The sequence below is a fragment of the Scatophagus argus genome, chromosome 7, assembly GCF_020382885.2.
Source record: "Scatophagus argus isolate fScaArg1 chromosome 7, fScaArg1.pri, whole genome shotgun sequence".
Lineage (NCBI taxonomy): Eukaryota > Metazoa > Chordata > Actinopteri > Scatophagidae > Scatophagus > Scatophagus argus.
In genome coordinates this window covers 13,925,200-13,940,574 of record NC_058499.1, presented here as the reverse complement: position 1 = coordinate 13,940,574, position 15,375 = coordinate 13,925,200, and the positions used below count along the sequence as shown (strand labels likewise).

The 15,375-nt window shown below is 43.7% G+C and overlaps 1 protein-coding gene across 8 annotated transcripts in view; it reads right to left on the bottom strand.

Annotated features, from left to right (window-relative positions):
- Window positions 1-15,375, bottom strand: part of frmd4a (FERM domain containing 4A) — an 80,749-nt gene that overhangs the window by 46,189 nt on the left and 19,185 nt on the right. The window contains exon 1 of one of the 8 annotated variants that reach the window (XM_046393688.1): window positions 9,190-9,657. The exons of 1 other annotated variant lie outside the window; for it this stretch is intronic. In XM_046393688.1, the coding sequence (XP_046249644.1) occupies window positions 9,190-9,282 (93 nt within the window). In that variant the 5' untranslated portion in view covers window positions 9,283-9,657. Of the gene's footprint in view, window positions 1-593; window positions 1,360-9,189; window positions 9,658-15,375 lie in introns of those variants that run through there. 6 more of the 8 variants (XM_046393687.1, XM_046393684.1, XM_046393694.1 and 3 more) reach the window with 6 other exon arrangements.

Genomic DNA, 15,375 nt, shown 5'->3' with positions numbered 1-15,375 from the left:
GAAGGTTACCAGGGAGTTAGATTAAACATTTAAGGCAATGGAAGTGTCACTGGTTCCTTAACAGCGACCTTAGCAACACAACTTCCTGTTAAAGCTCTGTATCCTGCGCAAAGATGAACACTAAATAAAACATGGCAGCATTTTCTACACAGGAGGTAAACCTACTGAGGTAACATTCCACATGCACCTGAGGCACATGTTAAAAAACTTTGTCAACTTATGTGTCCCAATTTTACTAGCAGGAACACTAGCACAGCATCTGACCCAGTTCTGTCCCCCATGCTTAATGAAACAACCATTTGACACTGCCCCTGTCTCTGGCTCTGGTCTATCGCCTGGAGGACATACCTGGCCACAGTACATCATCTGTTCACTCCGTCTGTCCCAAGCCTTGACACAAGTGTGGACTATGTCATTTATAATTGCCATTAGAAGTTTATGGCAGATATCCATCTCCACAGGTAACACTACTCACAAACAGACAAAATGTAATTTTGCAATAAATGCCTTATGCAAGGGTGCCAATTTGAGTGCATGGATATACTCAAATGATGGCAAATGATTGTTTTGTGTGTATGTGAGGTGCAGCCTACCTGGTAGAGTGGCCTAGAAACACACCTGTGTGTGTGTAATAAATGCAAGGGTGCAGGAAGGTTCCTGGCGTGCACACGAAGGCGTTGGAGGGCCGTTGAGGTGAGAGTCCACAGTAGACCCTGACGAGTACAGACCGCCTCGTCTAGACCCAACAAGATTGCCTCCATGACTTCATCTACCACAATCTCTTTGTGATGAGAGACACAACTCCAGAGGTATGTACACCACAGCAATATGAGCTGTTATCAGTGAGATATCCACAGGTATCACATTAACAAACCTTTATATGCACAGGTGAGCCATCACAGGTAAAATCCACAGAGGCTCAGATAATGAGGAGGAATTGGCCTTTATTGTCCTCTTGATACCACTTAGCTCCAGCAGATAATAATAACTGTCTCATCTCTAGAGGTAAGCCACAGAGAGACAGGAGAACCCTGTGGCTGTCTCCTCTCTCGCCTCTGTCCTCTCAGTCTCTCTGGGATTCAGCAGCTTCCTCAAGGTCAAACTCTGCTAGTCCTTCTGTCCCAGTCCCACACAGCCAGTGGACCCTGTTGACTCTGTCTCTCTCCTGCTTCGTCCCTTCCTCTCTTATTTCCTCTCACTCCAGCAATGCACCCTCTGTCCGTTGGTCTAAGCGTCACAAACACAAACATTCCCACTAAGGAAATGCAGCCGGTCTCTGAGTCTCTCTGACTGGTAGTTGTTTTTAAAGCGATATGCACTCTCATACTGCAGCTCACATGGAGAGCAACCAGTCCAGTGCCTGAGAGAAGAATAGATGAAAGCTCTCTCTCTCTCTCTCTCTCTCTCTCTCTCTCTTTCTCTTTCTCTTTCCCACTGTATCACTTTTCAAGGAGAGAGGGATGCGTTTACAGCCTCGCACACCTTCTCACGCACCTGGTCAGACTGGTCACCATTGGCATGCTTGTCATTCTGAATCTGTGAAGAAGAAACAAACTCAAATACACACAGGCATTCTGTTCATAGCCATAGCCTTAATTGTTTCAGTTCAATTTATGAACTGATGAAATTGTTATTTAGGCTCCATAGTCATGACTGTACTGCTTTCTAACAGCACTGGGATTTTAGCCAAAATGTTTTTAAAAAAGGAGACATTTTTCCTCTGAACCAGTTTTCCCAGGCTGGAGTGTCCTGACCTGACCTAAATCTTTCAAGAAAAAAAAAAAAAAAAAAAAGATCAAGAACTTCTGACCCATCTGCTATTCTTGACCAGCTCAACACATTATCCTTGTGTTGAATGTGCAAAACATATAAATATGATTGATTACACATAACTAATTGTTATTTGAGATAGAAATCCACAATGAAGCTTATCTTATATGTGCTTACACACACCCATTTGCAACAATGGCCACATGGAGGCAATGCAACCCTCACGTACAACATGTGCCAAGCCAACAGTCTGTATGTGTTTATCCTTGCCAGTCTGTGATAAACTCTTGGCTTAACAGCACCGCTAAAGCAACACAGCCTAAATGATCAGTGTTCTCTGTCTTATGTGTGATAAGAATGTTCAATCAAACACATAAACATATATTCTCTAGCTCCAAAAGACACATCTTGATCTTCTGGGTCACTGAGGATTTTTTTTACATATCAATCTGAACATTAGAGACACAATATGAAATGTCCTTATTTTTCGGCTGAACTGCTTTGTTTCCCCCCCCCTTTCCTTCCACTTTCCCCAGACTGCCTTGATCAATAGATAATTCGATAACTACGTACTGTACCGTAATTCTCTGCCTTCCTCCCAAACCCAATCTGACTGCGGTAGGATTAAATGGCCTTTCGTAGCGCACTCTGATTCATGGAAGGGTTTATCGATGCAAGGGGCAACTCCTGCAATGCTGAGTTGGTGTGTGTGCAATCTGTGTGTGTACACATACAAATTGTTGCATGATGCTCATACCATTTCTTTATTACTGACTGTCAACAAGAAAGCAAATTACTGCCACGTCATTAATCAACCATACTGATACTGGATACTGGATACTGTTCTGAGCACTGTATTTTTAAATTTTCCACAGTAAGAAAAAAATACTACTTATATTGTTGATGCTGTGGGAGTATTTTCTATTTTTCTCCCTTTCTCTCTCACTGTGTATGCTACTGTCTCTATCACGTTTTATTTTGCAATTGAATGGATTGCTGAAGGATCACTGCAAAAAAAAAATCCTAATCCCCCATAATGCAATAAGCCTGCATCTTTTTAAATTTGCTTTCACATGTTCCAGCACCCCTCACTCCACTGCACCAGTTTCCCATCCCTCTGTCTCAGGGACCTCTGTTGCCCTCTCTGTGGTGTCTTGAGAAACCCATGAGGAATGTGTGACATTCCTGTAGTGTAAATTTTCCAAAATGAATCAGTATTTGGCTGGAGCCACGCACGAAGGATGGAGACGTTCACCTCTCAGCCACTGTAATTTATGAGGGGCGTAAATATTTGTTGTGGGAGGGAAAGCGGAGGGAGGTTAGGTATGACAGTGCACTGTTCCCATGAATCCATGTGTGTGCAAAGCCCCGCTGATTCCTGGGAAAGGTCATACAGGCCCTGTGATGTAAACAGTCAGCACCGGAGTGTCAGCTGGCCAGCTATTACCACAGTAACAAGACGGAGGGGAAAAGACACTATTTATTCAGGATTTTACAATCAACTATCTGATGGACAGAAACAGACACCCAAACAGGGAGATAATCTGTGTCTTATTTCATTCTTTCTCACAAACAATCACCCATATATCGATGATTTACTCAACATCAAACCTGTACTTGTCACCGAGTCAGTTACAAGGACCCAACACCGGAAGGAAACAGGAAAATCATCTCAAATCTCCTGCTCTCTGTGTTCTCTTACTTTCTCCTGTCTCCATCTTTCTCTCTCTCTGTCTTTCATCTCTCCCTTATATCTCTCTCTGTATCTCTCAATCCTGCTCTCTGATCTCCACTCAGGCGTGTTATACTAGAGTGAGGACAAGTCAGGGAGAGAGAGTGAGAGTGAGAGCAGTGGAGGGAAATGGGTCACAGACACCATAAATTCACAAGAACATTCTCAGCTGAGGCACTATGGCACAAAAATTCACAAAAACAGTTGTCGACAAGAGAGTAAAAAGTCCATGTGATACACAGAAAATAGCAATAATCATGGCTTTTGCAGGCTTAATGCTTTTACAGGTTCATTTTCAACATATCACACACACACACACGCGCGCACACACACATCACAGTTACTGTGACGGAGATTGTAAGTGACATACGTGCATAGACCCAGTCTGAAATTCAATTCCGATCAGTCTAGTTTAATGTGATTGTATCAGAGGTGCGAGAAGGAAAATCAATAACAGAACATAATGTGGCTTGAGAGGCGGATGAAAGCAGGGAGCTTGTATATATCTATGTGTGTGAGAGAATGTATGTGCATGCCATGAGCTTTGGTTTCTCTGTTCATATGTGTGCTTGGAATAATTAAAATGAAAATACTGTCAACCACGCACGCCAGCAATGAGAAACCCCCCATGATGACACAAAACCTTTGAAGTAGCGGGACTTGTTAGTCTCTTAAGTATAGAAGTTGACCTAGTTCATGTCTTATGTGCTGTAATATGCCACACACAGACACACATGCACAAGAGGTTTTTCACTCAAGAAAACATGGACTATGCACACATGCGCTCGCACACACTCTCAAGCTAATCATTCTCTCCACTTTGCCTGGCAGATAAATATTAATGAGGATTACTATGTTACTGCAGTACACCCACGGGAAAACAAGAGACTGCATCTCTCTCTCTCTCTCTCTCTCTCTCTCTCTCTCTCTCTCTGTCTTTGTAACCCTTTCTTGCTCTGTCTCTCTGTCACTCATGCACACCCACACACTCACGCCCTCACACACACACTCCTTCTCCTACTGGATCCAACATCATCAAGAATGTGTTTAAATTTTACAACACGTTCTTTCTTTCTCTCCCCATTTCTCTTTTCTATTCCTCTTATTCCGTCATAGCAGGATTCACGCAGGATTGCGCGCGCACACACACACACACACAGACAAACTATGAATAAACCCCTTCATATATGAGTGAGTCACAGACAACGCCTCCGTTCTCCTTGAGTCGTGTTATCTCAGCCTAACAAAGGGCACAGATTGTGCTGGGATATTTAAGGAGGAACATCTCGGGGTCTCCACATCCTGTTTTGGGGGAGATGGAATTTATCAGACTCTTTCCCATCAACCCACATTCGTCTTTTTCTCTCTCTCTCTCTGCTCTGTCTCTTTCAGGATTCCATGCAGTCATTTCTGAGAATAGAGAAGCAGAGATAATGAAGAAATCATTCTGAGCTCTGCATGAAGGTGGCAGAGGATGGAAAAACACACACACACACACACACACACACACACACACACACACACATCCATCCATTGGGGGATGTTTTGGCAGAGGACAGAGGAGTCCAGTCTCACCATAGCTACCCTGCTAGCAAACTGTCTCCATAGAGAAAACACATTATCAGCAGCTCACTGCCTTCAGCCTTCAATCACAGTCAAAAGGCGATCATCTTCCCATTGTTTGATCGCGCTCAGTTCAGATGTACTTTGAACTTGTGCGCAGCTGTGCTCTGTGTCTATAGATTTTGTATGTGCACTAAAAAACAGAAAAAAAAAATCATAGCAGAGAGTGATGAAAGAGACAGAGTGGAAAGGAGGGTGGGAGACTCCCCTGTGCTCCCCCCTTTACTCCCTCCCTCAAAAACATTCCTCTTTCTGAGCTGCCTTGGGGAGAAAAGGGGGGTCCCCTTTCATGCCGAACAGGGTGTGGTGCAAGAGGGGCCTTTAGGAGCCTTTAGCTCCAGTTATTCCAACCTCTTTTTCTTCCCCTCGTTTCTTTGTCTTTTTTAATTGGCCTGACTGACCGCAGCTCTCTCACCTACAGTCTGTTGGGGGGGGGGGGCAGCCTGAGATCCCTGGGAATCAATACTGTAGTGAGGCTGAGCAGAGCTGTGGGGGAACAAAACTCAACGCTCAGACTGATATCCTTTAGTTTCCATATCACCTTTGAAGGTGCACAAATGAGTGCTGACTCTAATGTCGAGACAATTAGATCAGTCTGATGGAAAACAAACAAAAGTATCAACCCGATCCACAGAACACAAGAGTCCAGCGCTGACCTTCTCTGTGATTGGTGCAGACAAGATGTTTAAAGGTAACAAGGATCGATTAGTATTCCTGCCTTCCAACACTTGGCCTGGGTGCTTCTAGCTTTCAGGCCTCAGTGGTAAATTACAGTCATGCTATTGTGTGTTGTCATTCCTATTCCGCTCATGAATGCGTGTTTGCAGCATGTGTTTGTGTCTAAGTCTATACGTGTGTGTCAGCTTCGCCGACAGTGATCCACCCCTCCCACCTTTAAACCCTCGCTTCCCTGTGGTGCCCCTGACAACACCATGTTTCCTTGGAGGGTGATCCAACCTCCTGAAATCTGAAATGTTTTGACCCCCCCCGCCCCAACCTACACACACAACACACACACACACACACACACACATGCGTCTCGCTCTTTCTCGCGCCCTGTCTTCCCTTTGTTTGTTTGTTGTTTTTGTTCTTAATTTCACAGAAAAGAGCTGAGCAGCTTAACATGATAGCAGGATGACAAAGGCGGCGGATAATCCTAATTCAGACCACTCACATCCCCTAAAAGAAGCTGTTTTAAACCATCAACACCAACTGTGCAATTTGTCACTGTCATATTGTACAGTAAACACCTTTTGTTTTGCTATGTCTATATACAATTCCTTCTATCCCTTTTCCGTATGCTTGCAAGAGCAAAATAAAAGAGCATGACAAGTCTAGATATGATGACAGGATTTTGGAGCGACAATAACAAGGAGTAGAGGGAGAAAATCAGGTGTATAGAAAAGAAAGTGATTCATAGAAAGAAGGGGGGCAGTAATCCAGTTTGTCTCCCTTTCCTATGGTTTTGTGGTTAACGAGGCATGTTGTGTGCAGATGTCTCATAGATGCTGACCGTGAACAAGGATGGCTATGTTCTTTCTGTAGATATTACTCAATTAACTAACAGAAACTCACATCCATCAGAAACTCCTGACAGGGGCGTCAGATGATTCATCTGCATTAGGTAAGTGACAGTGCACAGATGAGAATATGGTCTGTCTTTTTCACTCTGCAATTTAGGAGGTAAAAAGCAATCTGGAGGATTCATTTTTAAAATACCTTTCAAACAGGTCAGCGAGAAAAACTGTTTAGCCAGTGGTGATGCACACCCACTAACCTCTGCATGTTTAATGGCAAAAAATTGGCGAAAGATATGAAAATCCAGGCTCCCACAGGCACAAAACTCTTTTAAGTGGATCTGTGCCTGCAGCAATAAACATGTTCATAATGACATTCCACTCAGCTGCTTCTAGGTACAGATTTTGTCAGTATCTTTTCAGTAGGCTGTTACTTCTTTGTGTAGCTCGGGTGGTTACATTAAATGAGTTAACTAACATGACAAGTCAGAGCAGGACAAAGCTGCAGCTGTGTATGGAAGTCAAAGTATTTCATTGGTTCAGCAAGAAGGTTAAGTCATAACCCAACAGACAGCCAGCTTTTATAGAGCCTCGCGTATTACTGAGGTTTGTTCACCTGTCAACACTGTCAGTCAGGACAGTCTGACTCTCTGATGATTGTAAATCTCTTTTAAATCATCTTCAACACTTTTTTTCCTTGGTGTGGTTTGAAAAGCTACTCGTTTAAAAGCTCCGATGCATTCACTACCTTGCACGTCCATCCAGTCATTTTTTCCAACACAACAGTACAATAATGTGAGTGAGTTTATGTAAATGACAGCAAGTAAGAACCCTCCAGTCTGTGTGCACACAGCTGGCTGCAAGAAGAATGGGAGGCAGAAAAAGGGAATGCAATCAGGAGAGAGACCTCCCTCCGTTCTGTATGAGCAAATCTGTTTCTCTCCATTAATTAAGGTGATTTGAGTGACTGTGTGTGCGTGTACGTTATGTGTGCAGGCACCAGCCAATCAACCAGTAGCAATTACTTCTCTCAAAAGGACAGCTAATATTCAGTTTCCTCCAATCAAGCAGTATTATGACAGCCAGCCAGATTCAGTTAAATCACAGTTAATCAGTTTGCCCGCTACTACAGACTAAATGACACACAACTTGAAGTCTTTTGATAGTGAGACCTGAAAGCATCAGAACAAATTTTAACTTACATTAATCTCTCAAGTTAGTGCAAAGTGACTACAAAAGCAATCTTGGCGAAGGAATCAGATGGTGTTTTTTGTGTTTCTGTTTAAAGAGATCTGAAGGTCACTTTTGTATCAAAAGTAGGGAGGGAATATGTATGTCCGGGTTCATTAAAGCGAAAGCAGTTTTCATCCAATATGCAGAAGCCACACTGTGTAATTTACGATAGCATGGTTACAGTATGTGTGTGCTTGCATGTTTTACTGTATCCTCCGTGAGTGTGTTCAATCAAAGAGAGAACTACAAAGAGAGTGGCGATTCTCAGAAGGGGTTGTGGTGTTTAGATATCACATTCATTCTAAGAGGCGTGTTGATGAAACTAAACCCACACTACGTCAACAGGGAAGACTGGGGTTTTCAAAAGAGAGGCTGGAATTTAATTCGGTATGCTCCGATAAACGCCTCAAGATTTCGGGAGAGCAGCCCTGAAGAACTTCTCAAATGCCAACATATACACACACAGACACTGCTTACTACCGGTGTATTTACAACATGAAAGAGTGCTGACACGCATCACAGTGAATGCAATGGGGAATCACTAACAAACCCACAGCTGCAAACTTGCGTGCTACTTTCACGCAGATTTCTCTCGTGCTCCTCAACTTTTCTGAAGAGCAAACGAGGTGAATCACTTGACAGGTTACAGCCTGTCCTTAACTGACATAAAGGTTAACTTTGCATCCCACATTCCATGTCTAAGCTTAGCACGAAACTATTATCTTCTGCCTTCAGCTCACACGCGCCAGATTTACACAAACACATAAACACTGAAGCTTTTGATGCCTGGCAAACAAACTGATTTCCACTATGCAGGACAGGACCCAGCACTTTAAATCAAGCTTAAAGGGAGGCTACGTGTGATTTCGCTTGATGAAAGGAAGCTAAGTCATGTCTCAAGTAAGTTCCATTGTGTTGACAGTGATGGGCAAACAAGCTGCACTCCAAGACAGCTCTCCCACAGTGAGACTTCCCTGTAACCTTGAAAACCGAGGACTGCGGTGGAATGCATTAACAGTGACAGAAACAGACCGAGTGCTGGATAGCCTGACAGACTCAGACTGACAGGAAGAGGAACACAGAAGTATTGTCCACTGGAGAGATTAAAATCTTTGCTCTTGACTTGCCTTCCACCAACTCAAATCTAATACTGTCCCATGGATTAGCCAAGAACCTTTTTAAATCCCACTTACACATACAACAGCACCGCAAGATGCCGCCACGCAGAGAGAGAGAGAGAGAGAGAGAGAGAGAGAGAGAGAGAAGTCACAGAAGAAGGGAGAAAGTGAAAGAGAGGAACTGAGGGAAGCTTACCCTCTCTCCACTGTTCCTCCGCAAAGTCCCCACCGGCAGCTTTAGCATCAGCCGGCGGGTTCTCCCGGGCGTCACCGCTCCCTGGACCACCATGGTACGCTCCAGAGTGTGTGTCTCCGTGGGTGTGTGAGCATGTGTGCGAGAGTGGGAGGTGGGCGTCCTAGCCGTCCCGTCCAGCCTGGCAGCAGAGGTTCACGCGAGCTTGCGCGTGGGTGTGTAACGAGGAAAGAAGTGTGTGATGACAGTGTGTGTGTGTGTGCGTGTGTGTGGGTATAGCAGCCCCACACCTTCCTATGTGCCTCTCTCTGCCTCTATTTCCCCCTGTGTTGAAACACTTCCCATTCTGCTCCTCTCGGCTGCTGCTCAACTCTGAGGTGAATGAGTGTGTGTGAGAGGGAGAGGGAGAGGGAGTGCGCTTTGTCTCTCCTCTCTCTGCTCCTCTCTCTTCTCCAGCTCTGGCAGCTCCCCCCTCCCCGCCTCCCACACTCACTTCCTTCAGTCGGGGGCTTAACCAGGTCACTGGATTAATGTGACGTTACGGCTGTTATTAGCATACGCACTTGTGTCACGTGATCCAATAATAATTGTGTGTGAGCATATATACCCCCACCACACAGACACATACACACACACGCCCACACACCCACACACACACACTCAGCCCTTACAGGGGATCACGTGGGGAACCTCAAAAGGAATATGGGATGTTTTGCCATCTGGTAGGGAGATTATCTTTGAAATCCCACATCCAGCTTTCTCTCCCTGTACTGTCTGGACGAGGACACAAAGGACACACACACCCACGCACACACACACACACACACACACACACAGTCACACACAATATGCATCTTTACAGTCAAACACACTCAATGCTCATGCACGCGGATATTGATCATCCTATCACTTGGTTCTGCATGTAGAAAAGTGTGGAAATATGCTTGATTTTTTTCCCCACCAAGCTGTGGACATTTAGGTGCAAGGCTCAAGCCCTTTCAGATATCTTTTATCACGATGGCCGCAGCCACAGAGAGCTGAGTCAGTCCTCTGCATCCAACATGGTGGTCTTTACATGTCCATTAAAGCTATTGGACACATGAGTTACAGTCGCACCTAGTGACTTACTGTCATATTCTCATCATCACTCACTGCTGAGCTCTGTATGCTTCCTCGCATCAATATTGAACTGTCAGCTGATTAACTTAAGTGGATCAACACACACATGGAGGCACACACAGATGTTTGGCATACATATATGCACACACGCATGTATAGTGGGTGCACACATATCACAGCAAGTGCCTTGTATGGGCTAGGTAGCTGCTGTAAGCCAGCAGAACTGGATTATCACCAGGAACATTTAGCTCGCTTATCACAGCTATGAGCTGATTCGATGCAGGGTCACAGGATATAAAATCAGATTAAAGCCACTGGTCAAAAAGAGCAACCAAACACGCTTTTTCCCCATCCCTATATCATTTCTTTAAGTGAGGACCCCTGATGATGCTCTATATATCACTGTCATAAAACACACATAAAATACATATGCATTGTGCTAAAGCTGCGCAACAAGCATATAGGAAAAAACATCTGCAGTGGCAATCCCCAGAAAGCATTATTTATTCAATACTCTGGCCCACATCAGTGAGTGAGTGGCTGTGGCCTACATGACAACTATTAGAGGACTATTTATAAACTTGGTGAGCAGACATTCAGGTCTTGCAAGATGACATACAGGAGGAAAAGAAAAGAGGCCCAAAGAGGACCAAAAGACGCAAGTGATTTTTTTTAGCACTTTTATTCTGTGTGATGTGTGTGTTTGATGTTAATTCAGATCGCAGTGACAGAGACTAACTGCCACTGCTGATTCAGGAGACAAAACCATTCAGCTTTCATAGCGATCTCTTATGGCACCTTGACAGGGAGCTGACAATACATTCTCCTAATTGAACAGCTTAAGCATGGTTTGTGTTCGTTTGTTCTTCCCTGCAGCTCTCGTTTTTTTTTTTTTTTTTCCCACTTAGAGTTTTTTAAAATTCCACTGTCTCATATCCAGTGAGGAAATAAATATCTCGATAGGAGTAAAAAACAAACAAACAAGAAAACTCAACATGTTACCATTCTCGATGCCTTGGGCTAGATACACAATGACCCATTTCAGTCAACAACCACACAGAAATAAAGGCGAATGGGATTTGCGCTTGGTAATGAAAATATGTGAAATACAAACATGCATACATAATAAGGCATAAAAATACAAAACTGGAAGATTCTGCCTCACTGTACAGAATCGGTTCACACCAGCTGTCCTCAAAATGAACTATCAGCTATTAATACAATTCCAAAAACATCATCTGCAGATAACAAAAGGGAGATTGGCAGAGAAGAGAACAAGAAGAGGAAGATCACTACCTGCTTATACGTGATGCTAATGAGGTGCAAACAGATCCAATTTGTTTGCACCTCCTGGATTGTCTGGGTTTTATTTCTACTTTGTGTTTGTGTGTGTCTGTCTGCCTACTCTTTGTTCATAGTTGTAATAATAAGAAGCAATGGTTCTCAGTTGTAGAATCCTGGTATTGTTACGCATTAATTTACCCCGATAACCCAGCCAGTCTCTGCCCACGGCTGTCTGACTCATCCCTATGGTCCTGTTTCTGACTGTGTTTGTGTGTCTCAGAGTGTTTGTGTGTCTAAGTGTGTGTGTGTGTGTGTGTGAGTGTTTATGGAAATGCCCCCTAGCTGGACTCTCTCCCCATCCTGGGATGCAAGGGAGGGGGTTGAATGTTTATGTTTCAAGACTCCACAAATTACAAAGGGCCGAGTTACAACAGCATTACACAGAAAACACAGATAAACAGTTGTAGAGCTAAACAATACCACCCTGACAGCGTGATTCATTTCATCTCACTGTGTGCTTCTGTCTTCTAAGTACATGCTAGTATTGTATTTCTCTATCTCATGAGGGCAAGATGAGCAGAAAACGGTGCCTCCCACCCCTCATCAGGCCAGAACCAATCATAATGACTTCTCCACAGGGGAGCATCCATTTCAATTATCATCCCCTCGGCAGTATCTGTGTAAGACGGCCTGGGAAACACTTGCTCAAAAAGGTAACAGATAGGCTGTGAGATCTGTCGAAAAAAACAGGACATTTGTGCGAAAACTGGGCCATATTTATACTTCAGAGAGATTTTGGTGGAACACGCTGAGCAGGTTGTCCTGGTCTAAACGTGTTGTTGGGCACAACATCTGCTCAACCCACTCCGAGGTGGCCGTGTGGGTGTGCGTGCATGTGTGCGCACTGTACATCTGCTTGTGTGTCTTTCAATGTGATTAAAATTTCAGACAGTGGCAGAAAGGAAAGTAGACAGACTGAAAAATCGCCTCCCTCTTTGAATGTACTGTGTTCATAGCCTTAACATGTTGCATAGGCATCGCCTAGGAAAAAAAATAACGACATCTTTGTCTGAGTGCAGTCCATTATATAGTGATATGCCATAATGGAATTATAATACATCATTTCAATGGGCCAATCAGTGGTCTATTATGAAGGCAGCGGCAGACCTGAATGGAGCACGAGATGTGCAATTTTCCCCAGCGACTAGCACATGCGAATTATTCCCCAGACTCCTGGAAAACCTCTGCATGTGCTGGGCCAGTTGACATCAGAATCCGGACCATGCACAGAATAGGAACTGAAAGCTGAATGATAATAGCTGATTAGTTTTTGGATGTGCACATAAAAATTAGATCAGGTTTATGATAATTGTCTTTTTCTGTTTAGTTGGGTGATTCTGCTGTCAGAGTGAGGACTAATGAAGCACGAAAATGGCACAGATCTGATTGCTAAATCTGACTATATTATTCAAATTTCAATTATACTATGGGGGATCTGAAGTTTTCTTCGAACTTTTATAGGAACACAGGATTTATTGCTGTTTTACTCTCTCTATTTTAGATTTAGCATTTTTCACCTGAAGAGTAAGACTAACAATGAACCAATCCTGTTAACAAGCCTGTGCAGCAAAAGCCTGATACAGCCTGGTCCTACAAATGGGCCAAACCATGGGCACTGTAGTTTATTGTGAATTGATACCATATACACCACATAGTGTACTGTAAGTACACAGTAGCACACCAAGTACTGACTGATGTATATCCATTCTCAATAGTTGCCAATGAATGGGCTATTTACTCCAGCGTGAGTAAAAGTAAAATGTGCAGTGTCCAGCTGGTTTTGGAAATAAGTTAGCTGACTGAAAAAAAATGTTGGTAATCCATTTTAAAGATTTACATCTTCATTAAAATGAGTTGACTCAGGGCTCAATGCCACAAGAGGGGTATTAATGGACAGACTAAATCAGTGTTGGTTTTCTTTGGTTCGTTTTTATTGGATTTGTTAACAATAAGAAAAAATACTGAATTGATCGCCTTGAAAAATCAGACAACTGGGGCGTCCAGCTGCATATTTAAAGCTACATACCACATAACCACAATGTCTCTAGTTAGATTTTTATGTAACACTTTGAACTGCCTTGCTGTTGAAACTTGTTATACAAATAAACTTGCCCCGCCCGTCTTGCCTCATTTTGCTTTCTCTTCTTTTGCCTTTCATTGTTGGTCTGCCCTTGATAGTGTCTGGCCTCAAATAAAGGCGCTCTCTCTCTCTCTCTCTCTCTCTCTCTCCATATACATATATATCAATTTCTCCAAATCAGACTTGACACTGTGACTCCAGCCTCATACTGATCAATATCACTTTAATGCAGATGACAAAGATTTGGTGGAGGCACAGAGAGAAACATGTAGAAAAGGAGAAGAGAAAAAAACAGACAGTGACAGTGAGGGAGAAAAGAGAAAGAAAGAGTTCAGCTCACTATAATTGAACAGTTTTGTCACTGGGCAGGGGACACACCCATTACATAACTGAATACATAGTACACCCGGTCAATGGGCTGTTTCCGAAACAACACACCCACAGTAGCTCGGTCAAAAGAGAATAGTGTGCTGGACACATGCACACAGACACATGTATTTTACAATGGAGTGATACAATTGTGGGATGGAGAGAACACAAGCTCTTGGTATCAGCACGTCACAGTGTTTGTTCTCCTTGCAGTTTGAATGCTCTAAGAGACCGCAGGGTCTTTTTGTGGCAGACCAGCTCTCCCAAAGATATGAACTAGTGCTTTATGGCTGCTGGAAAGAGAGGAGACAGCGAGAAAGAAAAGATCAGAGCACAGCAGAACAGGGCAGTGCAGCTGTGATGGAAACAATCCCATCCAGCTGGGGTCTCCCTCTGTCAGACGAGATGAGGGGGATGGAGGAAAAAAAGTGGAAGAGGAGTGAGAGAAGGGATGTTTAGTTCTGCCTCCAGGCCTGCATCATAGAAGGGATGAGGATGTTGGGGGAGAGGATTTAGGGGCAGGAGGGGGGTTGGGTTGGGGGGCAAGGAGGAGGATTCAATTAAACTACACAAGGATGGAATGCATATTTAATCACAACACTTTATTTCCTGACGTGACTGTCAGCCTTTGTGAGAGACTGTGAGGCAGCCTCTGAAAGAAGAGCTGCTCTCTCTCTCTCTCTCTCTCTCTGCCTATCTATCTGTCCACCCCTCGCAGCTAGGCAAACCAACAACACAATGCACAGCAGCTTGGCAGAAGCTCATATGACTCCATGAGCAGACATTTTACAGCCGTCAGAAAAAAATAAACCCAAATAAACCCAATCACCAGATACAAATCATCTCACTATTTTGCTCATGCCTAAGGACCTTGTCACTGTGTATGTAGCAGTGTTGCTATGCAAATGAGACCTATGTGGCATGTAGATCAAGCTATAGTAGCGGAGATGATTGGATAATTCTTGTTCTGAGGATTTTATTCATTTTCTTGCCTTTGTGACCACGTCAGTGCTGGGTTTCCTGAAACTATGTGCAGATTTTAACAGTGTGGACGGGTTACGGATTTCAGAATTCTATGCTGGTGGGCATGACTTTGTGACCATGCCGGGAGCAGTCGAGTGCTTTAAATCATGATAGTGGTCTTGAATGCAGAAGAAAAGAAAGTGTTAACCTGAAAAATCTACAAGTCTACAAATGACTCTGCTTCAAATCCAGCTTCCTGCAAGCAATAAAGGCAACAAAATAGTGACCTCCTTTTCTTGTAGCAAAAGAAGCTG